The sequence below is a fragment of the Camarhynchus parvulus genome, chromosome 1A, assembly GCF_901933205.1.
Source record: "Camarhynchus parvulus chromosome 1A, STF_HiC, whole genome shotgun sequence".
Classification (NCBI taxonomy): Eukaryota; Metazoa; Chordata; class Aves; order Passeriformes; family Thraupidae; genus Camarhynchus; species Camarhynchus parvulus.
The window spans coordinates 63,869,858-63,895,340 of NC_044586.1; the positions used below are offsets into that span (position 1 = coordinate 63,869,858).

At 43.3% G+C, this 25,483-nt stretch overlaps 1 protein-coding gene across 2 annotated transcripts; it reads left to right on the forward strand.

Moving 5' to 3' along the window:
- Positions 1–208: 208 nt before the first annotated feature.
- Positions 209–24,704, forward strand: SEPHS1 (selenophosphate synthetase 1). Of its 2 annotated transcripts, none has more exons than XM_030960064.1 (9): positions 209–326; positions 3,386–3,647; positions 6,738–6,841; positions 11,276–11,383; positions 12,177–12,331; positions 13,144–13,234; positions 16,187–16,286; positions 17,827–18,039; positions 23,992–24,704. In XM_030960064.1, the coding sequence occupies exons 2-9, from the start codon at positions 3,455–3,457 to the stop codon at positions 24,204–24,206; spliced, it is 1,179 nt and encodes a 392-aa protein (XP_030815924.1). In that variant the 5' UTR covers positions 209–326; positions 3,386–3,454; the 3' UTR covers positions 24,207–24,704. The 2 variants fall into 2 exon arrangements, with proteins under 2 accessions (XP_030815924.1, XP_030815923.1); XM_030960063.1 differs by lacking the exon at positions 209–326 and adding an exon at positions 659–1,121.
- Positions 24,705–25,483: the final 779 nt, after the last annotated feature.

Genomic DNA, 25,483 nt, shown 5'->3' on the forward strand with positions numbered 1-25,483 from the left:
TGAGGGGCGGGGGCGTCTGTGGGGTGTGGGGGGGGCGGTGTCGCGACATGTCGCGCCGCAACGGCGCGCGCCCCCGCGCGGGAACGCGCGTGGGATGCGGCGTGAGGGGGAGCGGGAGGGGGCGGGAAGGCGGCAGGGAAAGGGAGGGAAAAGCAGGGAAAGGGAGGAAAAGGGGGGGGGGTTTAACCCCCCCGTGCCCGGCGGCGGCGGCAGCATTTTCTATTCAGGCGGCGCTGAGGGAGCCCGTCGCGCCCGGTGCATTGTGGGACCGCGCTGGGAGTCCCGTTCGCGGGAGGAGGCGGAGGGCGAGGAGGCGGCGAGAGCCGGTGAGAGGGAGACCTGAGGAGGGAGGAGGAGGAGGAGGGGGGGTGCAAGGCGGGGAGATTTAAAGGGGAATTCGCCTCCGCCGTTCCCGCCGGGCCGGGCGCGGGGGGTGGCGCGGCGCGGCCGGGGCGCGGGGTGCCCGCCCGGCCCGGGCCCCGCCGCCCTCCCTCGGCCCGGCCCCGGGGGAAGGGCGGAGGAAGGAGCGGGGATGGGGGGGCAGCGCCTCACCGCGATGCGGCCGCTTTAAAAAAATTTGGACGCCGGCAGCGGACGGGTTAAATTTTTCGCCCGCCGACATTTTTTTTTCCCTTTTCCCTCCTTTCCCCCCCCAATTCCTCCCCCCACCCCCGTGCTTCTCTCCCTCCCCGTTACGGAGTGTCGGCGTGGGGTGGGGGGGTGCTGCTCCCAACATCCCACCGGCCGTCCCCGCCAGCGAGGGGCGAACCCCGCCCCGGTGACACCTACCTGCACGTGGGGACACGGGGGACACCGCGGCCGGACACCCGCGGGCTCCGTCCCCGCCGCAGCCTGGGCAGGGGCCGCTGCCACCGCCGCTCCGCGCGCAGCTCCTTCCTCCTCGTCCTCTTCCCCCGCCGCTTCTCCGGCTGCACAAAGAGCGGCAGCGAAGGCCCCGGGTTTGCCTCTAAAGGCAGCGGCTGGAAATTTAAGGTGTCCCGGAGCCATGTCTGCCCGCAGCGTTGCCCGCCGCATTCCCCGGATCGATGGTGGCTGCAGCGCCTCGCCTCGTGTGCCTCGGGCGGTCGGGCTGGCGCTGGGTGCGCTGGGGTTGGTTTGGGGTATGTACCTGGCTCCAGTTCTCCCTCCCTCCCCCCCCTTTTCGCTCCTGTGCTCCCCTCTCTCTGCTGTTGAGGAAGGCAAGGGTTAAGCTTTAGCTTTTAATATTTATTATGCCGCTCTTTTAAAGTAAGAAACGTCTGGGTTAGGAGGTGTTGTCTGCTGCTGGGGAGGGATGCTTGTCACTCACATCGCAGTGCTGCATGGACTGCCAGAATCGCAGAATGTTCTGACTTGCGAGGGACTCTCAAGTGCCATCAGTCCAGCTGCTGGCTCTGCACAGGACAGCCCCAAGAATCACACCTTGTGCCTGAGAGTTGTCTAAACTCTTCGTGAACTCCGCTAGGCTCGGTGCTGTGACCACCAAAGTCACCAAAAGCTGGGATGTTGCTCCTACGGGAGTCTGCGAATTACACAGTTGTGCGCAGCTTTAATCAGATCTTTAATAGAAAAGTTACCGTATTCTTGCACTGGGGATGTTTTCCATGAAATGAAATCATCTTGTTTGTTTCACGGGTTGTTTTCAAACGGGGGAACTGTGTCCCTACAGTTCCTGGTAGGCTGTGGCCTCTGCATTCATCCCTGTGTAAGTAGGCAGGGGAGTGCTAAGCTTATTGCACTTATTGGTTAGATGAAGGAAGATCTTGTGGGGCAAGCTGCTTTTTATAATTTTCTGAAATTAATTAGAATGAAGCGTTAAAAAAAGAATTAAGAAAAAAAAATCCCCCCTCCATGAAAGGCTTTTGTCTCCTATTTCTGTTGACAGGTTGTTTTCCAGACACTTCTTTTTTTTTTTTTTTTGCAAGTGCTTAGTGTCTTGCATTGGAAGACAACGGCTAGGAACTGAATTCATTGCTCATCCAAGACACGTTCTTGTAACTAGAGTTTGGATTTCTGCCCGAGCCTAGGCTTTGGAAGATTTGTTTTAAATAAGTGCCACACCTCCCAGAGAAGGAGGGAAAACACAGTGAAGGGGAGTTGGGCTTCACATCAAAAAGTTCTCAGGGAACTTAAAACTTCAGTTCCTACAAATTACAGACAATAAATTGACTTAAAGGTTTATGGAACAGATGTGCTTGTTAGTAAGTTCTGTGGAGGGCAGATACAGCACAGTCTGTAGATTAACTTCTTTCCTTCATTTAGCGAAGTTGAACTTGGCAAATATGAGTCCCTTGAATTCTTCTTTTCAGCTTAACCTCATTAGGGCATGACCATCAGTATCAGGTTTTGTCAGTGATGCCACTGAACTCTGTTCTTGTTGCTATTACATAGGAACCTTGCTTTCTAAGAAACTGCTACTAGACAGATTGCTTTTAGTAATTCCTGAAAACTTGTTCTCTGAGAAAGATGAATTGTATTTTATCACAGCCGTTCCTGTTTAGAAGTCAGTGTCTCAGTTAGGCCTCTTATTAGTTTTGGAGTGTGGTGGATGTGAGTCAGAGTGGAAAAACGTTCTAAAATTAGACATGCATTGTTAAGAATTTTATTAAATGAATTGCATCAGTGTCTTTTTACATTACTATTTTAATGGACAATTCTCTGATTTTCCGTATCATTAGTTGACTAAAAAAGGGCTGAAGAGGCAAGAAACTTTTCAGCATTTTTTTGTCTGTGAACACGCTGAAAGGTAAACTGGCATGCTTGTAGGTGAACCACTCCACTTAAAAACAGCCTCTTTGTTCTTCTGCTACCTGTACCAACAGAACACCAGGACTGTGTTTTGTCATAAGGAGGACAGGTGTATTATGAAGCTTCAGGACTGAAGCAGAGCCATTATTTGAAAAGCATCCCATTTTTGAGATTAATATGTTAATGGCTAAAATCATGACCCCACAGTGAGCTGAGTACAAACAGATGTCTGTGCTGAGCATGCTGCAGGATCAGGGCCCAGGTTGCCTTTTGGCCTCTGTGCTCTGGGAACTATTATTTCTTTCATTACCTCTGTGTTAAATGAGGACAGTAAGTGTGTTAGATTCTTTTTTTAATGAAAACCTTACGCAGCATATCTGGAAAAGAGCTTAATTCTCTGATTCACCTGGTATAGTTGTAGTTTTAAATGTCAGAAGGGTAGGATGAGGAGTCATCCCTTTGTAGTTGTAGGAAATGAGTTGTGTGAGATGTGCACACCTGTCTTAACAGGTGAACAACCACGATGAGCACTTTCTTTTAACTTGCACCATGTGGAAAACACGTTGTCTTGCAGGTCACAGGACTTTCCAATGTTCCCTTTTTTTTTTTTTAATTGTTATTTTTATTTTCCAATAAGACTGATCAGCAGAGAAACTGATCCCGTTGCTCTGGGCTGGGAGAGGCCGGCAGTCAGTGGGAGAGAACCATGTCTGTTCGGGAGTCCTTTAACCCAGAAAGTTACGAACTGGACAAGAGCTTCCGTCTGACCCGATTCACTGAACTGAAGGGCACAGGCTGCAAAGTGCCCCAGGATGTCTTACAGAAACTGCTTGAATCTCTACAAGAAAACCATTTTCAGGAAGATGAACAGTTCTTGGGGGCAGTTATGCCCAGGTTGGGTAAGTAGCTGCTGCTTGGGACATTGGTGGTCCTTCTGCTCGGTTTACTTAGTGACGCGATCACATTTGTGGTTTGTTCAACCAGTTTGAAAATTGTGTGTTGTATAATGCATGCACAGCATCCAGAAAGCTGTAGAATGAATCTCATGCTGTCATTTGTTGGCATCTGGGATACAAGAATATTATCTTAATTATTTAACATCCTGCAGTGCACTCAACTACAAAGGCAAAACACTCAGGAATGGCCATTGTGATGGCCACATGCTTAGGTGTTAGTCTGCTCCTCCCTTTCCCCCCAGTAGATGCTGTGCAAACTGAAATCCTCTCAGTTCATTTCTAGACTTTTATGTTCATGCATTGCATTTGGAATTTGATGCAATGGATGAATGAATTTGGATGATTCCCAGGTGAATTTCCCCTCTCCCTCCCCTCTGTTTCTGGGTCACAGAAAGTGAGCAAGAGAACTTCCTTGCTTCATCTGACTGGGAGCAAATTGTTTCACAGTTGTCATTTTTCCTTTGAGTCCTTTCCTTGTTCCCCACTCTAACTCTTTTGCTCACCTGTAGAAGCTGCCTGGGAAAGGCTGCCTTTCCAAGACCTCTGTGTTCTTGCCAGCTTCACTTTCTCTTTGATATTTGCACAATGATGCAAGCAATAAGGGAAAACAACCTGCACAAGCCACCTACATGGGGAACAGGGCAAACGTAGGTATTTTGATACCAGCTACTGTACCTAATATTGATATAGATAAATTAATGTAGATAATGTGTTTAATGACACTTTTAATTCTGTTTGTCTGTTTACTCAGCCCTGCATATTCAATCTCTTTGCAGTGCAGAATGGTTTTTTCCCCTTAACTTAAGAATATCAATGGAGCATTTATTCTGAAGTTATTATCAGTTTAATGTCCAATAACCTTATTTAAAATTATATAAACATTACTAATTGTCTATTAGCAGGCTAACAGGCTGCAACCCACTATTCTGGTAGAGATTGAATATAATCAGAGATTAGGAAGGCACCCATGCTCTTGCTTAAACAATGGGGATCTTTGTATGAAGTATCTAAGCAGCGATTGTGTGTGAAGCTGGGGTGGCACTATAATTTAATATTCCCTGATAGAGGACACTTCCATCTTTTTTCATCCCCAAATTGCTATTTATATGTATTTTTCTAGATTAAGTAAGCTGTTCACAGCAGCATTTCAGTTTGGCAGTTTTCTAAAATCAGCAATAGTTTGGTTTAGATTTCTTTTCTCTTACAAACTTACAGGCTCTAAACAATAATGCAACTGCTAGTAGACTTCTTCTACAGCTATATGAAAAGGTATAAAAGTAGATTTTATGCCATCAGTGTGTAGGTGTGATACTATGTAACAGAAAATCTGTTAGTAATAGAAGGTGAAGAGTTCAGATCTCTTTTAAAATGTGCTTTTGTGATGAGTATCCCTTTAGCAAATGTGTCTTTGGATAAGTTTGCCTTTGATGTCTTCTGCTAAAAAGCTATAGACACGTAACTTTGCCCCCTATGCATAGGCATCATGCTTTTGAAATGCAGTCAGGAGGGAGGTTGCCAGCAGCAGGTTCAAGCTCTCCCCTTTTTAGTTCTGCAAGAGATGTTACCCAGAGCAAACTTAAATACGACTGAGAGTAAAAAACTGCAAATCTGATGTTTATTCTCAGAGCTGTTGCAGATCTGCAATCAGTCATGGCTCTGAACAGATTCACTTGTTATTCAGAGCTGTTTTAGTGGAACATTAACACAGCCTCAGAAGGACCATCATCCTAGCCCCTAGGTCTGTCTGTCAGAGTTGGTTTTGCAGCATTATGGCATGAACAGGTGAACTGAGGGCAAAACAGCTCCTGCACCTGAGCCACTTCTCTGTAACTGCTTATGTGCCCTTCCCTGGAGGCACTGGATGTCAGGCATAGTGGCTTGGGAGCTTCTGTGGAGATTGAGCAACCCTAAATTACTGCTTGAGAGCTTGTTAGTGCTCTTCCAAGGCAAGATCTCCTTCCTCTCTAGGCAGGGGAGGCAAGATCATCTCCATTTGTATACTGACTGCCTGGCAGACCTCTGTCCCCTCAGTAAGACTCAGATGACAGCAACTTGTTCCATCCCTGTACAGAACACTGCCAAACACTGGTTTGTAGCTCTTGCTAGGGTAGTGTGTTTCATTAATACATGGTGAAAAGTTCTTGTGTGACATCTGCTCCTTAAAAATGGGCTATTTTGAAGACTCTTGCCCTGTGAGGCATGCAGAGTAATTCCAGGTAGCTTGCTGCCAGCCCAGGAAGGAGGTAAGCTTCCTGCATTGCTGCAGGGCACAAGGCTATCCACAGGGGAGTGTGGCTCAGGCAGCATGTTGTGATTTGTCACCTGCCCCTTTGGTATGGGCTCTTCCGTGGCAGCAAATGCTGGGAGGGTCTAATATCACATGTTCTGTTTGAAATACCCACTGCCAGGGAAAAGGTTGTGGTGCTCAGAGTTGTGGTGTTCTCCAAGGGGTTCTGTATCTGTCAGGTGCTCTGCCACCTTCCAGCCATGCCAGGCAAGGCTAATGCAGTTGCTAAAGCTTCAGGTGGGTCAATCATCTTTCACCGAGGGCCTGGGCTGTGACTTGTGGAGTTCTTGTTCCTTCTGGAGTGAGGGAATGTCTTTTATGAGATGCTGTGTCCTTTCACAACTGTCACTGTGTTTTTGTTGAGATTGGAGTGGCAGGAAAACCTATTTGCTTTTGACAATATCAGTGTACTTAGTTCCTCTTAACTTTAAATGTACTTACATAAAAGCACAGATGTTCTTGATGTGCTGCTATGCTGCTGCAAAAGAATAAAAAACATTGTAGTTTAGTTCTTGCCTTCAGCCATTTGCACTTATGTTCAGTTCCAACTAGGAGTTTTCTTTCTTTGCTTGTTTTTTCCTCTTACTTATGCTATGTGCTTTTTCTGGCAAAAGAATCTGCCTTGTCTGTTTAGGCAATGTTAGGAGTTGTATTTCACAGACATGTTTTATAAACTCTTTAGTTAAAAGCAACAGATTATTCAGGGCACAGTTACCCACCTCGCTCATGGATTTCTGTCTTTGCAGGAATTGGGATGGACACTTGTGTTATTCCATTAAGACATGGAGGTTTGTCATTAGTCCAGACGACAGATTATATTTATCCTATTGTGGATGACCCTTATATGATGGTAAGTTGGCTAAACTTGGTTCTTGGGTCTGTTGCTGATTCAGGCTTCTCACCAACCTGATGACAGTTCTGACATTTTCTTCTAGATGTGTGGTGCTATTTGTGTGATTAATTGCATTCAGAGTCTTTCCTAAATAGACATGTAGAGGGAAAGGCATCATTTCATCCTGGAATCTCCCATGTTGGCCAGGAATGCTGCAGTGCTGCTTTCTGTGTAGGTGGAAGTTGGGAGAACTGCCACATTTAATTCAGATTTCCCTTCATCTCTTGTTCTGTGGGATTTGGTTTGAAAAGCCCAAAAGGGGGAAAAAGAGCAGCCTGTGAAGTAGGAGAGAGTAAACTCCACTTACAAGCAGAACCACATTGTAATTGGCCTTTTTTGAGGTATTGAAATAACCAGGTAACCCATTAGAACTGGAAATACCCAATGTCAGTAGTTGGCAATAGCACCTGGCAATTTCAGAGTGCCTTCTGCACTCCAGCTGTCCTGTGGTGCTACCTCCACCTGAACATGGACACATTGAAATGACTGGAGGGAAGGTGTGTGCACCTTGGCCTTGGTTCATTCTGTGTTCCTGTCACATTTAGTCTGTCTCAGCAGAGATTCCTGCATGTGTGGCAGTGATCAGTATTGACTTTAACAGATCCTGGGAAACAAATGAGCTTTAAAAAATACTTTAATAAAGCTGTAAGGAAATGTTAAATGAAAGGTACTAGAATTTATGTTTTCTGCGGCTTGGATGTGACTCATTGCTTTTCTTGTTGTTGGTGTGACTGAATGTTTTATGTGCTGCTGTCAGTTTGTTTGCTCTGTAAGACCTCTCTGGTAGGTTTTGGACACAGTTTGAGATTGGGACCATCTTTTTCTTTTTTTTTTTTTTTAGCATGCTTGACCACATGGTGTGCACATATGTAAGCCTAGCTCCTGTAATTTCTCTTCCAGGAGAGCTCTCTTTCTGCAAAGTGAGCTGCCAAAAATCTCAGGCTGGCCTCTGGAGTATGGAGTTGTTGAGCTCTCCTGAGAAATTTGATTCAAATGGGTTGCTTTAATATCATGTGGGAACTTGTCAGGGATCAGAGGAGAAAAAATATTTTGGAGATCTGTGTTCAAGTTTGTCGTCTGAGAAACTCTTTTCTCACCTTGTAACAGAAACTTGAGGGACAGTGTTGAAGGCTGTGATATAGGGGGAGGGTTGCTTTGTTTGGAGATACAAATGCCACAGGAGTAGATAGATGGGCCTGTGCCCAGATGAGGTTTAGGTCAGTGTGGTAGGAGTGGAATGTAAATTTGGCCTTAGTCCAGCTTCAGTGGTTGCATCATAGTTACAGTCTGTGCTGTGATCCACATGCACCAGCAGCTGTAACCTTGGTGCTGTCTAACTCTCAGATCCTTCACTTTTCATTCTTGAGGGCATTTATTTTAATCTGGTGGCTGGCCACTTCCTAATCTGTTTACATATGTGTATTTCTTCCTAAGAGCTAACGGAGGATGGGGATTCTGTCTCAAGCCTTCTTGCTGATCCAATCAATGATGATCCAGCAGGATATTGCTCCTAGACCCTCTGCTCAGACCTCTCTCTTGAGGGCAAGAGTACTCCAAGGGACAGTGTAGATTACCTCTTACTTGTGTGGACCAGTATTGGTTAGAGGACAGTCAAATACAGTTTGCCACGGGGTTTATGGGTGGTTGTTACAAGCAGAGGAGTTGTGAGACTTGGGAATTTTGAGTTGGGTGTCCAGGCTGTATAAAGGAGTGTGCTCTGCCCTCCTCTGCTCGAGAGATGCTGCTGCTACCCTGCTTCTCCAAGTGCTTCTTTCCCTGCTTTAAATCCAGGTGTCCCCTGACCCACACCTGTTGTTACTATGGTACCAGTATCACTCACCTGCAGTGCACACTCTCCTTGCCCTTCCCCTCAGTGTCCTTACCCAGGCACTTCTGAGTGGGTGTTCCCTGATCTAGTCTCTTCCTTTCTCTGTGCACAGAGTTTACCTGCAGCTCCTTAGCTGAATTGGAGGAGAGGAAGCAAAGAGGGAAAGCCAAAAGTGCAAATGAACTCCAAGCTGGGTGCTGTGACAGAAGGGATTAGGAAACAGCTGAGGAAGGCAAAACTGCTTGTGGACTCAGCTGAACTTCCTATTTCTGCTCCAGAAAACAGCTTTCACTCTCCTACTGCTTATTTTAAAACTAAGTTCTGCAGTTATATGCAAAATCATTCTTCCTTCTTTTCCTTTTTCTCCTTCACTTTCACTTTGTCCTTTGCTCAGTCCATGTGCAAAATTATCCCTAGGATGCACACCTGTAAAATCTGTTCCAAGCATAGGATTTATTTAGCTTAAATGACTTATTAGAAAAGTTACAAGCAATCAAAAAAAGGTTTTGTAATAAGTATCAATCCGCTGGGACTAGTACTGGATACTGGCCTGTGTTGTAGCATTGTGGAGATACATATTTGAGTACAGGGACAGGGAATGGCTGCTTTGACAGAGTACATCTTTCCCCTTCCATCCAGGAACCTTTTTGTTGCTGTTTTAGGAACCTTTGCTCAAGACTGGAGATGGCTGTCTCATTCTTCAACCTTTGCCCTTACAAATAGTTCTTTCTATTGCACACAGACTTTGTGTTTCAGGGCACTGTGCAAGCAGGCAGGTGACCTGCAGGACCTGGCCAGGCTGACTCCTGTCTGTGAGCCCTGTGGGGTTGGCTGGTGTTCACAAGAGCCCTGTGTTGTTCTCTCTGCTCCTTCAGACTTGGGAATTGCACTTCCCTGAGTTTGTTTCCATAGTGGTTTTGGCAGTTGGCAAAGGCATTATTAGACTGACCTCTGACTATCAGAGGTATTGTCCTTATGGTTTTAAAAACCTATCTGTCATTCCTAACAGGGAACAAACCAGCAGTTTGCTTGGTAAATACTGAAGATAACAGAGAATGGCTTGATAGTTCCACAAAAGGGAAATGGCAGGCCTATAGAAATGTAACAGCTAATATCCATCAAATAGTGTAGTACACAAGTCTTTTCTTAATAGTTTAAAATTTAAATTATTAAAATATATTCCAGTTCCAAATATCAGAGATTCCCCTGATGCCACCAAAAACTCTTGAATTTATGGAAAACTGTATTATATTTATTTGTGATGGAGATGTTTCATGTCATCAGCAAGTGAAGTAACTGCCTGAAAATATTACCTATTTGCAAATTGTATCAAATAAGCATGCTGTTGCTTTTACCATGGTGGTGTTGCCTTTGAACATAACGAAAAGCACAGACTTAAAATCATAAAGCAGGTGCTGGTTACAGTTCTGCAACTGTAAATCTAAAACACTTTCATAGAATGCATGGAGTCTTCCAGAGTAACACAACAGAATTTGTTTTATATTTTAAAATATCTTACTGTCCCTTAGGGCACAGCCTGTAGGAGGAAATTCTGCATCTTCATCAGGAAACTTGATGTGTCATCTGTGCTGGGTTCGTACCTCAGAAACCCTGACTCAGATCCATTCATTTAGTAAAAGTAGAGTAACTAACCTCATGCAATGTGAGTGATGGCTTCTCAGTCCTGTCAGCTTCCTGACTTCTTAGAGCAATCTTCAGCAGACAGACAGTTTTGTCTCTTGTACAAGTTTTTGTTAGTGGAGATACTCACATGCAGACACAAGTCAGTAAAGTTGTTGGTGCTGTAGCAAAATTCAGCCTGATCTTGTCACCTGGAAAGTGCCAGATAAACACATAAATCTCTCTCACTGTGTGAGTGGTGGAGGTACACAGCTTCCCCCAGTGGTGGCAAATCCAGAGAGCCCTGAGCTTCTCTATTCCCTGTACATGCTGTCATCCCCAGAGCAGAGGAAGCAGCCCAGTGTGGGTGTGGGCTGGCAGCACAGCTGTATCCTCAGGGAAGAGGAGTTCTATCCTAGAAACTGAGGATTGCAGACATGGCCTCCAGAGTAGGGCAGGGAACAAACATCTTTCTCATCAAGGACCCATCTCCTGCATATTCTGATGCACAAGTTCAGCAATATGTGCTTTTTAGATTAATTTCCTAGCAGTTGTGAGTTCCATGCCAAAGTTAACAAGAATTTACCATGTTAAGTAAACAGAGCTTGTTATCAGGGACAGACTGCTGATTTTAACTTCAGCCTCTCAGATTGGGCATCCAGTGTGAACTCTGGGATTCTTATGGAGTCAGTGGGAGAGAGTGCTGAGCAAGACAGCTGGGATGAATTCTCTCCATACCTATAAAAGGAAGGATACCTGCACTTCTGGGTGGGCACATAGCACATAATGGACCATACCACATCTCTAGCTGGGTTTCTTAATGCTGTGGAGTAAGAAGCTGTGTCAGAATGCAAACTCACACTGGAAGCTTTGCTTGTGGAAAGTGTTTAAACATTCACCAAGAGTGCTGCAGATTTTTTTTCTTGTCTCTCTTTGTTTTTCAGGGACGAATAGCGTGTGCCAATGTCCTAAGTGACCTTTATGCCATGGGGGTCACAGAATGCGACAACATGTTGATGCTCCTTGGAATCAGCAATAAAATGACAGATAGGGTAAGACTTTTGACACTTTTTCTTGAAGGAAGAGTCAAACAGCTAAATGTGCTCAGAATGTATTTACCTTTAGTGTATTTTCTCCTCAAAGTTTGAAGCTGTGTAAAGAAGAAATGGTCTTCTTGAGTGGCTTAGTTCATGGGATCTTGCCTCATAAACATTCTGAGGTCACATGCTAAAAGTTCAGTTTTTTGGGGCATTGTAATCTGCTGCCTTCATCCCCACCAAAATGGGGTGCCTCCTTCTATCAAAGGCCAGCATTTGATGGCCAATTCATCTGTCAATCTGGATAGATGATTATGGGTTGATTTTTTTTTTTTTTTTTGCCCTTTTTTTGGTGTAAGAGATCAGCATGTATGTTTGTTTTGCTGTAGTAAAAAAGGAACATATATTCTTAGAAGGATGTAAGTTGAAACTTTGATGGGCAATGGAGCTCAAATGCCATCTTGGTTAAATGTTGCCTTTTAGCACTGCTCTGCTGTGGCTGTACAGGATTACAGCAGCAGGATAATTGTTCTGAGTTTCCAGAACTCTGATTACTCTTGTATGACCTTTTGAACAATGTTTCTTCAGTGTAAGAGTGTCTTTGCACCTCTTCTACACAGAGCTGTAAAACTGTAACTCTGTGGGATAACATGAAGTTTCAGGAGGCCAGACTCTTCCTAAGGGTTGCTTTTCTGTCATGAACTATTTGCCACGAGGGCATTTGGTTGGAGTGGTTAAAGCCTTGGACCTGTCTTGCAATGACTAGCACTGCTGTGTATGGAACTCTGACTTCTGTTTTGATCTCTAGGAAAGAGACAAAGTGATGCCTCTAATTATCCAGGGTTTCAAAGATGCAGCAGAAGAGGCAGGAACATCTGTTACTGGTGGCCAAACAGTGTTAAATCCCTGGATTGTTTTAGGAGGAGTGGCCACGACAGTCTGTCAGCCTAATGAATTTATAATGTAAGTTAAATCACTAAACAATCAAAGGCACTGGTCTGAGGGATACAGTAAAAATCCTTTAAGCACTGTGTTGTGATCTTGTGGTGTGTCTCTGATGAGTAAAGCAGTACCTTCTGCTTGCTTTTCTCCTTAGCACTCAACAAGATGCCACATCTCTTTGTACATATTTGCTTTATTTTGAACAGGATGTCCTTTTACTTCCCACCCCCCAGTCCTTTTTGATCCTATTCTCTTTTTGACAGGAGAATTAACTGCCTAATCTATAAAGGCAGTGGAGATTGTTTTGAACATAAATTTCTGCCTCACTTATACATACATTTCTAAACCATGTCCCAATTATCCTATTAGTGGCTGTAGAGAGCTACAGAACTGCTGTCTTTAGAGCATTCTGTCCATTTAACAGTAGCTGATTTTGAATGTCCCACTGTGGCATGTTATTCTATACAAATGAACTCCTTCATGATCTTAATGCTGGATATCTTATGCCCTGGGTAAAAAAGGTAAATTTTTTCCCTTATCCTCTCTTATGTCTTCTCAAACAATTTCAAAGACAAGATGTAATTTGGTGTGTGTCTGACTGCAAGCATTGTTTTTTCCAAGAAAGAAGGATTAGCACTTTTTAAACAAGTTTGCAGCATTTTCCTCAATGATACTGAGTGGCAATGAATCCCAAAGGGTAATTCTGCAATTAGTCAGTTTTTTAACTGTGCAGTAAGATGTGTGGGTCTGTGAAAATGTAATTATCAGCACTTATTCCTAATAACGTGTTTGAACCTCACTGTGTAGTTAATATATGAATTCTTTGTTTCCAGGCCAGACAATGCAGTGCCAGGAGATGTGCTTGTATTAACTAAACCCTTGGGAACACAAGTGGCTGTAGCTGTTCACCAGTGGCTAGATATTGTGAGTACACTACAAAAAAAAAAAGAAATAGGGAAGAGGTGTAAAGATGACCTTCCTCATTCCCTCAACATGACAAAGTTCAGCTCAGATGGGACTCATCTGTCACCTCTCTCCTCTTTCCTCCTTGATATGATCCAGCCTTCCCTACTTGTGTGTAACACTCCTTTGGAATCAAGGCAATTTACAATTTTGTGCTTAGTGAGCCCATCTTAATTGCACCTAATTCTTAGTTATTTCTCAGACATTGCTGTAATAACCAAAATTGTTTACTAACAGAACAACAGACTATCACCCTGGGCAACATTATGCCCTACTCCACCTGCCAAAGTAATTGGCAACACTTGCTGATGGCAGCTAGGCCAGGAATGGTCTCTCTGTGTTCTTGGGCTTTCTGTTTGTGTACATGGAAGTTTATCTGCGTTTCACATGTATTGCCCTGTGCATTCAGTAAGAATATTTCTAGCAGCGTTATGGATGTAGGCATACTTCCATCTGTTACTTCAGGCAAAAATGTAACTACTGAACTGAAAAGTAACTGCAAAATTGGCATCTGCTTATGTTGTCTGGCTCCCTGTACGTGACTTCCAAATTATAACTGCTCAGTTTACACTCTAAAAAGATGCATCTTTTCTACTTTTGGGACTCCTGAGCCAAAAGACTGGCAGAGGAGTGAGCTGGAATCTACTTTGGTTTGGCTGTTGGCCACTGCATTGTCAGATGAATTCTAATTAACCCAGCTAGTGTTAGCAAAGTGGGAGAGAACCAGCTTAAGCCTTCATTGGAGTCTGCAGTGTGAGCAGCAAGGGAAAAATATTTTTCTCCTTCTTCATAGGGTCTGGCCTAGCAACTTTGACCTCTTCAGAATCCTGTGTTTTCCACAGATACAAGGATCAGGGCCTCAGATAATCTTGATATGAAAATGAAGTGAAACAAGGTCTCAATTCCATAGTATGTTTTCTGCCCATAATCTTACTTCTTAACATATCTTCTTGTTGTACTTATGAGCAGACTTGCAAATTAAGGCTATTCTGAATTTCCACATATTTCAAATACTACTAATTTCCTCAACTGTCAAACAGAAAAACCTGGTCTGAAAAATGAGGACAGCCAGGAAATCAATACTGCTATTATTATGTGTAAGCAGAATATATCTTTGATTGTGGTAGGAAAATTTCTGAGTAGCTATGCTACCTTTTCTTTAGCTTTGTTTTGTGAAAGCGCAGGGAAAGTGAAACTAGAATTAATTACCCATCACAAATCCACCTGTAAATCAACTTTTGGTGGGGAATTGAACTTCATATTAAAAAGTGTGTGGGAGAAGGTATAGTATAGCAAGTTTATGCACAGGCAAGAAAGGCAAACTGGAGTGTAGAGGTATGCATGCTTAAAGGCACGAAAGGGGCTGGGATGTGCCCCTTCAGAGAGGGTTTTCTTGCTCTTTGCTGTTGTCTACAGACCCTTCCTATTTGGAAATCCAATCTTGCTTTTATAACGTGTTTGGGAGTTTTTTGCAAATTTTTCCGCCCTAATTCCCTGTTGACTAACCCCAGTACTTTGATTACTGTAGTGGAGAGAGGGATTTTCCTCCAATTCATATCTTACCTGTGTTTGTGGCTCTTCTGCCCTCAGCCTTGAATTCTGCTTCCACATTGTTTGTGATTGCCATTGCCATCATCTGACCAGTTTCTGTCCTGTGATCAGCCTCAGAACTGTTTTTGAAACCTAAGGCAGAATGACTGCTCACATTTTTTTCAGTCGTTCCCAGAGTAAGAATAATCACTATTCTGTCATCTCTGTAACAGCCACATCTTATTTTTGACTTGGTCTCTCATTTGTGTAAACAAAAATGCTTTTCTTTGATTGGTAGATCCAGTTCAACCTAATATCAGAAACTCTGGTCCCACTGCCATTGTTCCTTGCTCTTAAACAATTTATTTATTTTGGCTGACCAATCTTTCCCCCTTTTGCCATTTCTGGATTCTCTCTTACATCCCTTGAAGTCAGCACTCATTTGTTAAGACAAGATCCTTCCCAGTGTAGCATCACCTACCATTTCTTAGTAGTTCCTGCACCTTTTGTTAAGTAAGATGTTTGTTCTATACATTTACGCTATGGAATGGCAGTGTAAGTATTGTGTCTTCAAAAATCCTGTGTTTTCTGACTTTCAGTTCTCTGTAATTTTATTTTCACTGAAAAAAAAAGGAAAAAAAAGTTAAATCACTTGCAGTGTGGCTTTTAAAAATAAAATAGTTGCTTTGTTTCATTCTGGATCTGGAATCACTTCAGCTTCAAATGAAACAATTACCCTCTATAAAGGTACTGTTTCCTAAATTGTTGTGAAACCCTTCTGGGATGAAGAGCATTTATGGGAATATGATGAAGGGATGAGACCATACCAGACACTGGAGAATGGGTGGAAGATGCTGGTATTAAATTGTAAAGGAGGCTTATGAAACTGCCTTAATCCTAAACTAGAGTGATTATATCCTGCCTTAGCATACATTCCTCTGACCAGGACTGGTGGATATCAATGGTCTTTCCTCATCAAAGTGCCCAAGTGTGAAGTCAAGAACAATCTCTTAAAAACCCAAGAAGCCAGAAATTACAAATCTCAACATCTGGCAACAAAGTTTTTTGGTTTTTTTTTTTTTAATTTGGCTGTGGGAGTTCAATCCAGAGAGTTGCCTTGAGGGAGTTCTTCCCCTAGAGTAGTTTATTCCACGCCACTCAGCTGCTGGAAGTAGCATATGAAGTACTTAGTGCCTAATAGATCTTTAAATGAACTTTGCTGGGGTACAGCAGACTAAGGCACACTGGAACATTTTCCCCCTCTTTAGCTGTTAAAAAAAAGTACATTTTGGATTAAGGGTTTGGGGTTTTTTAAGTGGTCAGGGTGTGTTTTAAAATATACAGCTGCAAATCTAAAAGAAACATTTTTATTTCATCCATTAGCCTGAAAAGTGGAATAAAATCAAACTGGTGGTAACGCAGGAAGATGTAGAACTAGCATATCAGGAGGCAATGATGAATATGGCACGGCTGAACAGGACAGGTAAGAAGAGATGTGTGTGTTGGGAGGGGTTGTGAGTATTTCCAATTCCATATCAATTTCATTTCAGTGCTTTGGGGAATTGTGACACAGCCACTTTGTCCCTTTCATTCTGCCCCATTTCTCTGCTGTTCAGTGTTAGCAAAACCAGCAAATTAAAATCAAACGCTCTCTTGTAATTATGCAGCAAAAACACAAAGCTGCTGGATATGATTATGACTCATGTGAGTGCTGCAAGTAACATCCCAGTGAATTAAAGAATGTTTTAAAGCAAAAAATATTGGATTTGTTCCTTATTCTCTTGCATAGAGAAGGCCTGGCTGTGATAAGATTAAAAGAATTTAAAATAGAATAAAAAAAGAAAAGTTTTATAAGCTTCAATTTAAATTTTGATTTAAAAAAAATTACTTTGTTCTAATTCGGTCTTGTACTATGTTTTCCGCAGTGTGGAGTATATATGTGGAATATACTTTTTTTCCTGTTTGTCTTTTTCCTGTTCCTGTAGTGGGTTTTTTGTTTTGATTTTTTTTTCTTTGAATTTTGGTAGAGGAAAGGTTCTGCTTTTGCCCTAGAAGTTTTAATCCAGGATTTCCCTTCTTTGTTCAAAGTATCTGTTGGAAGAGTGGAGAATTAAATATTTCCTTACTTACTTCTCACTTGAAGGAACAAGCATAGTTAAATATCACTTTTCGCATTTATTCAGTTTTCATTTCTTATGTCATCCCCCTGGTTTTTCATTCTTTGTCAAAGCCTTCCAGGAAAGATAAGTGACCAGCATTGCCTTATGGAAAAGAACTCGGTCCTGCTTCTGCACTGGGAAGCACCCAAAGAAAGTCAAAGTGTTCTCGGTTTTGTTTTTCTCTACTCTTGTCAGACACCTTTAACAAGACTTAAATACTTTTAACTGGTGCTATTGTCCTGCAAGCAGGGGTGCCCTTTTCCCACCCTAGAGCTGCAAATGTGTAGGAATTTCATGAATGTACAGGTGGGGAGGCTGGGCCCCTTCCCCCACAGCTGCAGGCTTTGTTCTTCAGCTCTTAAACTTCGAGTGTCCACATCTCAAGTTCTGATGTCACCGTTGCAGGGCGGCAGGGAAAGAGGTGTGAGAAGACTGAGCTGTGTCTGCTCCTTGCCCTTAGTGGAGCAAAGCTGAGCTCAGAACCTCCCTGGCCCTCAGCTTTGGGAAGTTTGGATCTGAAGCAAACCCCTGTTTCTTAGACTGCCAGTATAAATGAGTAGCTAACGTGATAAATTAGTAGTAAACGTGTCTAATAGCCCATGCTCATAATTGCAACTTCCATGACAGATTCTCAGCATGATTTAATGTCTTAAATACAGATTGAATTTTTTAAGTGTTACATGCACTGCTGGTGAATTCCAGTTCTCTTCAAGCATGATTTTATTTTATTTATTTATTTAACCCAACCTGGTTTGCATTAAAGGTACACAACTTCATTTGGACTGTGCACAATATTGCTAAAGCACTTTCCTGATAATTGGGTATTTTCTGATGTGGTGTTCTTTCCCCCTCCCTCCCCTGTAGCTGCTGGCCTCATGCACACGTTCAATGCACATGCAGCTACAGACATCACAGGGTTTGGGATCCTGGGCCATGCACAGAACCTTGCCAAGCAGCAGCGGAACGAGGTGTCCTTCGTCATCCACAACCTCCCCGTCCTGGCCAAGATGGCTGCTGTCAGTAAGGCCTGTGGCAACATGTTCGGCCTCATGCATGGCACTTGTCCAGAGACTTCAGGTAAGTGACAGCTGTGCCACCCTTTTCCTTTCCTTTGAAATAAATAGGGCAGGAGATCCTTCTACTTTTTAATGCCTTTATTAAAAACCAGCTCGGGTGGGAAGAGCCAGCAGGTCACGCTCACACCGCTGCTGCTCCCAGGAGTGGCACGGAGGAGGAGGAGGAAGAGTGCAGCTTTGTCTGATGGTCTGTAGGCAGTACTGGGACTTCCATCCTCACGAGAGCATCAGAAGATTCCCAGTTTTTCAGTTTGACATTCGAGCTCCTCTTTCTAGCCGACATATTTTTAGGTTAGGGTGAAAGGTAAAAAGGGTCTTAGCAGACACTGGAGTCCATTCCTCACCTCTAGACATTACTTGGGTCTCTTAATTCCATGGTGGCTCGTTGTTTTAGGGGTTTTTCCTGATAGATTTGGTGAGGTGTTTCCTCATTTGCATACCAGCCCCAATGTCACCTCCTCCTCAAAGTCCCAGGTGCCATTTTCCAGGAAGCAGCAGGGTGGTACTCGACAAAGGGGGATTTCTAACCATCAACAACAGGTAATTAAAGAAAAACTATTAACAACAGGTGATTACAACATGAAATTATTAACAACAAATAGTTAGAACTCCAACTTAGCAGCAATTGGTTTAACCTGTTAACTCTGCAACCTTTAAAAAAAATGGACAACTTTTCTACTCATAACACCCTACACCTGCACCTCAGAATTCCTTTTCAAACGCACAAATTGGTGCTGTGTGTTCAGAGTCACAGTTGGTTTGGCACTTGGCCAGGCTAATTAGCAGCAGCCATGCAGCTGTTCACAACTGACTCCTTCAGCTGGACTTGCAAACCAACATCCTGTCCTGTCTTCTGCTCCCATATGGAACACTGTTACAGAAACCCTGCAACCCTCCAGTTTGCAGTTAGAAGTTAGTGATGATTCAGAATTCTTTTGAAACTCTGTTAACTGCAGAACATTGGATATCTGGAAATTCCACCACACCTGGCACAGTGTTCTCAAAAGCAAAGTCGCTGGCAGTAGTTTTGCCTGGCAGAGGATGGTGTTTGGTTTGGTACTATAAAATTTAGTGTTGGGTGGGCCAGTGTTGGCAGCTGAGGCCTTCTCTGTCCATAGCATACAGACATCCAAGAATCCACCTTACAGCTTTTCTCCTCTACTTGTATGAAATCTGATTTTAGAGATTGTGACAAGCAGCAGAGAAATCAGTGTTGCTTTCTGACCCATTTATTACTTGAGTTTAATAAGGCTGCCACTTGTGACAGTGAGTACAACAGACTGCACTGAAAACCTGGCTATGGAGAAAAACAGAGTCATCAGGTGATGAGAACTTCTGATGGTTTTTAAGTTGCCTTATTAAGAGTAGGCTCTTCTCTGATGAGCATGATCACTGTCATCTGCTGGATGTCTTTCTACTTAACTTTTGTTCTCAGTCTTTTGTTTAATTTTATTTTTTCGAGTTTAGTCTGACTCTTCTTTCTCTTTGGGAGATGGAGAGATGTAGCAACACATCTGTCTTTTTCTCCTGTTTCATTTCCCTGCCATCTTCTGGTTCTTCAGAAGTGTTACCCACATTCTCTGCAGTTCACAACATAGGGGGCCCCTTGAAGCAAAACATTTGGAAGATTTGGAAAAAAGCATCACAGTGAGAGCAATAAACTTTTCCCCTAGTGAATACATAACTTACCCTGATCTGCTGACTTGTTCCTTGGCCCTCTGTGCTTGAGCAGACACTCTGTCCTACAGAGACTGTGTGGCTCAGATGATGTGTAACAGGATATGGGACATGAACCCTTTCCAAATCCAGAGTCAGTCAGAAGGGAGCAGAAATATCTGGTGGCAGCTTGGCAAGCTGTGTCAATAAGGTTGGTAATACCAGTCAGATTCTTAAAACCCAGGAGCCCACATAGCTGGAGTGCTGGTACATTTATTATTTGGTAAAAGCCCAAAAAATGGCATGATACAGAGCTGGAACTGCAAGGTGCCTTTCCAGGTGAGTGGCTGTAGTAGAGGTTTGGATAGCAGTTGGTGTGGGAATGGTTTAGCTGCAGACCAAGTGCTTACATCTTCAGAGCTGCCTGTCCTGCACCTTGGGGATACCCAATTCTCTTTTCACTGCAGGAATGTAAAACAGTGCAGATGGATGCACTGCCAGGAAGTGGGAAATGCTTGACTTCAGAATCTCTTCTGGGAGTGAGAGCAAGAGGTCTTTTTGAAATGCTGAGCAGCTAGCATTGTGCAGAGATGGATGATGATGGGAAAAACAGCCAGACAGATCTGGTTGGTGGTGAACTGCGGGTGCCTCAAAACACATCTGTCTGATTTGATCACAGCGCTGTGTTTCTCGCATTAGAGGTGGCCACAGGGATTTGTCACAGGGCAGTGTCTGCCAGATCCCCAAAAACGATCTGTAGCCATGTGGACACACTGGCCAGGAAGCTGAATAACCACCCACAGGCTTCAGGCTTGCACTGCAGGGCCTGGTGAGTGTCAGCAGTGTGAGCTGGGCAGGCTCTGCTGGCATGGCTCGTTGGCATTCAGACCAGGCTGTTTGCACTCCTCCTGTCCTGGCCTTGATTTATGTGAAGGCCAAGGCCTGCCTTGCTGTGCCTGATACCCAGCTGTGGAGAGGCCTGCTGGGGCTGCTCAAGGCTCTGCTCCCTCTGACACTTCTTCTCTGTTGGCTTCAACTTCTAGACACGCTCTGTCTGTAGCTTCTTCATCTGGGAACAGATGTTTTTCAGCTGAGTGCACAGGCAATAAGAAATTTACTGGAAAACTATTTGAATGGATTTTAAGCTTATTGGGTTGGGTTTTTTTCCCCCTATGTGCATTTGCTGGGCACCTGTTGACAAAAGCCAGTGTTGAAAAGATGTATTATGTCATCTGTTCCATCCTTCAGGCACTCTTGCTAATGGTGTAGTCTCCTAAAATTGCACTTTTATATGATTGTGCACTCTCTTTTAGGGAACTCGTTGGTAATGGTTAAATTTGCAATTGTGCATTTGGTTTCAAAAGAATCAGTTGTTTGTTAGAGTGGTAACTTGCAGAGATAAGTCAGAGTTACTGTGTTTGGGATATTGATACATGTATGTATTTTTCAGTCCTAATAACTTTGGATGGTGTCAGATGACTCTTTTAGTGTAGTAGAGGTATCTCAGCAACTTGCTATTTGTGGAGATTGGGTGGAAATAGGCAGATGGATGGAAAAGAAGGAAGGGCTGTGTCAGTGCCTGACAAGAGGCAAGGCTAATGATGTCATCCTGCTATAAGTCATTGTGGGAGAAAGCCATTAGCAGGAGCAAGGACTTGGTTTTGATTCATGAACTATTTGTATCTCTGCTCTTAATTACAGAGCTTTGTCTGGCCTGCTTTTGAAGTGTTCTGTGTCTACTTCCCTGCTTGAAATACTACTTGTTAAAACCAGCAACGTTCAAACCCTCTTAAAAAAAAAGCCTTTTGTTCTTACAGAGATAAGCCAGGACAGCCACCAAATATCTGCATCCTTTCAATCCCCAAAAAGCAGAGCAGCTGGGAATGCCAAGAACACAGACTAGCCTAAAAAACACCTTAAGGATTTACCCAAAGGGTTAAAGAAACTGGTCAGTGTACCAGAGAAATAACTATAATCCTGCATACAGGAAGCCTGCTGCTGGTTGAGGATAGCCCATTGCCTTTTTAAGCATTATTGATCAGACTGGGATGTAGCCAGCAGGTGGGAAGTGATTTTTTTTTTTCCCACTGGAAACTGGGGTTTTTTTCATGTTTTTGGTCTTGCCAGAGAATAATAAGAGGGATGTGTGTACAAGTGATACAAAATTGCAGGAAGAGCATGTGTGTGAAAAAAAAATTTGAGTGAAGATTACTTTTCTGCTCTTTCTTGTTTCCTTTTTATACCATACTTGCACATCTCCCTTCTGGCTACTTTGCACCTTCTCTGCACTGCCACTTTCACACATCTCCCCTGACTCACTTGCACCATGACATAAGTTTCTGTTCAATTGGATTGAGAAGCTTTCCATGGGAATGTCACATAATTCCTTTGCAATTGATTTGTCTGTTACATCTGGAGTAGTTACAGCCACTGTCATTCAAGCTGATGGGTTTTTTGTTGTTGTGTTGATGGAAATACTGGGATATTATTTTGAAATGCCAGGTAGGCATTTTTTTGCTGGCACACTTTTCTTCATACAGAATCTAAAAAAATCACTTTCACACTTCCAGTTACCCTTTTAATTAACTCCTCCTGTTCAGTAGCTGCTTGTTCATGGCCCTAAATGAAAAGTGTCTTTAGTCACCACGAGGGGACTGTGTGCTCAGAAGAGCAAACATCAAGGTGCCCACTGTGCTGAGGAGTTGCCTGTGGAGGAGGAGGATGTGGCACCCGAGCGCAGGTGACCTGCTCAGCCCAGGGTGACCTGCTGGGCAGGTGGTGGCCCTTTGCCCCAGGGCTGGCTCAGAGCTGGTGGTAGAACTTGTGAGGATGAGAATGCTTTGGGTCAAAGAGAAGTGAGGCTCAGCATGTGCCCAAATTCCTCGGTGTGTGAATCTCCTCTCTCCCTGTGTTCTCCAAACATTTTCAATTCACTTGCCAACCTATCTTTTTCAGTGCTTTGGGATTCTAAGAATGGAAGTGCTTTTGGGTTTAATTGTGGAATGGTGAGCTTGCTAACTCATTACTGTGCTGCTTCTGAAAGCCTTCATTAGTAAATGAAGTAATTTCAATTGTGTCTGAGAAAAAAAACTTACAGGAAAGGCTAAAAAGGTTAGAAAATTATCAGTCAGAGGGGTCACAAGGGCAGTCACAGGGAGCACTGGATCAGGCCTGTGCTTCATGTTCTGCCTCTTGCATTCTCAGCAGGGCAGTGGTCTCTGCTTTGATGAATGATTTCATTGCAGGCAATGGGATTACTCACAGAATCAGCTGCCACCAATATGTGGTTACAGGTATCTGCATATGACCTTTATCCAAAATGTTGCTGTGTAGAGGCACTCTGCACTCCTGTGAGGAAGGTCACAATGCTGGTGTTCTTTCAGTATGTCATTTGTTGGCATCAATACCACGTCCTTTTGCCAACATCTTTTGTGTGTATTTGGCTTCATTTAGAGGAAACTAAACACTGCATTCAGGCACAGACATCTTGCTGTAGAGCCAGAGCTCGGACTTCTCCTGTGTCTTTTCTTGGAGTCTTTGGAGTTCAGCAGACTCCACTGAAGTCACCAAGTGCTTGTCCAAGTAGGGCTCTGGCATGAAATAAATAGGGCAGGAGATCTTTCTCCTTTTAATGCCTTTATTAAAAATCGGCTCGGGTGGGAAGAACCGGCGGGTCGTGCTCACGCCGCTGCTGCTTCCAGGAGTGGCACGGAGGAGGAGGAGGAAGAGTGCAGCTTTGTCCACTGGTCTGCAGGCAGAGCTGGGACTTCTGTCCTCACAAAAGCACCAGGAGATTCCCAGTTTTTCAGTTTGACGTTCGAGGTCCTCTTTCTAGCTGACTTCTTTTTAGGTTAGGGTGAAAGGTAAAAAGGGTCTTAGCGGATACTGGATTCTGTTCCTCACCTCTAGACATCACTTCAACCCCTCAATTCCATGTTGGCTCCTTGTTTCTAGGGGTTTTTGTTAGGTTTGGTGAGGGGCTTCTTCCTTTGCATGCCAACCCTGATGTCCCCTCCTCTTCACCATCCTGGGTGCCATCCTCCAGGAAGCAGCAGGGTGTACTCGACAAAAAAGGGGAATTCCCAACCATCAACAACAGGTAGTTAACGAAAAACTATTAACAACAGGTGATAACAGCAACAAACAGTTAGAACTCCACCCTGGCAGTAACTGGCCCAACCTGTGAACTCTGCAACCTTTTAAAAAACTGGGCAACTTTTCTACTCATAACATGGCAGACCAAGGCTGAAATACTTTTCAGCCAGATGTTCTGATGCTCTGCTCTCTTTCTTTGCAGGAGGCCTCCTCATCTGCCTACCACGAGAGCAGGCAGCACGTTTCTGCGCCGAGATCAAGTCCCCAAAATACGGCGAGGGCCACCAGGCGTGGATTATCGGCATTGTGGAGAAGGGCAACCGCACGGCCAGGATCATCGACAAACCCCGGATCATTGAAGTGGCACCACAGGTGGCCACTCAGAACGTGAACCCCACGCCCGGTGCCACCTCTTAATAGAGATGAAATAGCTGTTTGTTTTTGAATAGATCTATTCCCTTATCATCCTACAATTTAAAGAACTGTAAAAAGAAAAGAAAACTTGTTGTGTCTGCACATCTGGTGGCCTTAGGTCAGTTTATGAGTGGATACAAATAATAAAATCCATTGCCTTTTTTTCCTGTTACATTAACTGAAGATGCACCTAATCTTGAGGCAGCTTCTGAGTTGAGAATTATATTGTTATCCAATACTGTTGATTCATTTTGAATCTTTAGACACTTATCTCTTGCCGCATAGGCTCTTTTTAAAGGTGCTTTCACGTAGCACAGACATTACCAGTAGTAGTGTCGAATAGCAGTTTGTGTCCTTTCATTATGTGTATATTTATCATGAATCTAATTTTGATGCCTTGAGTGATATTCCAGAAAGGCAATAAATTGACAAGACATACAGTGGGTTACCCAGTAGTAAGAGGTTGCATGATTGCATTCAATCTTCGATTAAAAAAAAAAATATTTTATTTTCTGAATTTTTTTGGTAAAGTTCAGTCTTACCAAGAGCATCTATGACCCTGGACATTGCTTGGTAGTGCACTCAGTTTAAACAGCAAGTGCTGACTTTTTGCATGGAAAGCGCTTCAGAGTCGAAGGAGTAATTTTGAATTTCATTATTTGTAGACCTGACAATATTTACTGTATTATCAATGATTGTTTTCTTTATTGATAGTAAGGACAAATAAATCTTCTTTTTTTTTTTTTTTGCAACGTGATTGGATGTGCTATAGTGCAACAAAGGTTTTGCAGACCAAAAGGAGGTTACTGTATAATATTCATTTACAATTCACTATATAAATAACTACACAAATAATTTTTAAATATAATCAAACTAAAATAAACCTCTGTTCTGTGGATGGTAGTGTTTAATACATTTTATATTTTGTATAGTGATTACAAGCCTTTTTTGTTTCTTTAAAATCAGCAGCTGTTTAGTATAATTCTTAGTATTATTTTGTTCTTGGCTCAATACAATTTTCTGCACGCTTTTGTGATCTGTGTTTAAAACCAACATTGCCAACAATGCAGCTTGAACTTAAGCTTGTTATTCAAAATAAATATTTAATTTTTTTTATTGCTCTTGTATAAGTGCATGAACTTTTTTGATTCCTATCTGAATTATTCACTAGAAAGAGGAGAAATCCTAATTTTTAAAAATTATATTGCATGTGTGATTATATTGATAATTGTGATCACTCCTTGAATCAGTTCTCCAAGCTGTGATGTCCAGTGGTAACC

Coding starts and splice junctions, on each gene's coding strand:
- SEPHS1 (XM_030960064.1), top strand. CDS start 3,455: ATGTCTGTTCGGGAGTCCTTTAACCCAGAAAGTTACGAACTGGACAAG. Junction 6,842..11,275: donor TGGATGACCCTTATATGATG/GTAAGTTGGCTA, acceptor TTTGTTTTTCAG/GGACGAATAGCGTGTGCCAA. Junction 18,040..23,991: donor CACTTGTCCAGAGACTTCAG/GTAAGTGACAGC, acceptor CTTTCTTTGCAG/GAGGCCTCCTCATCTGCCTA.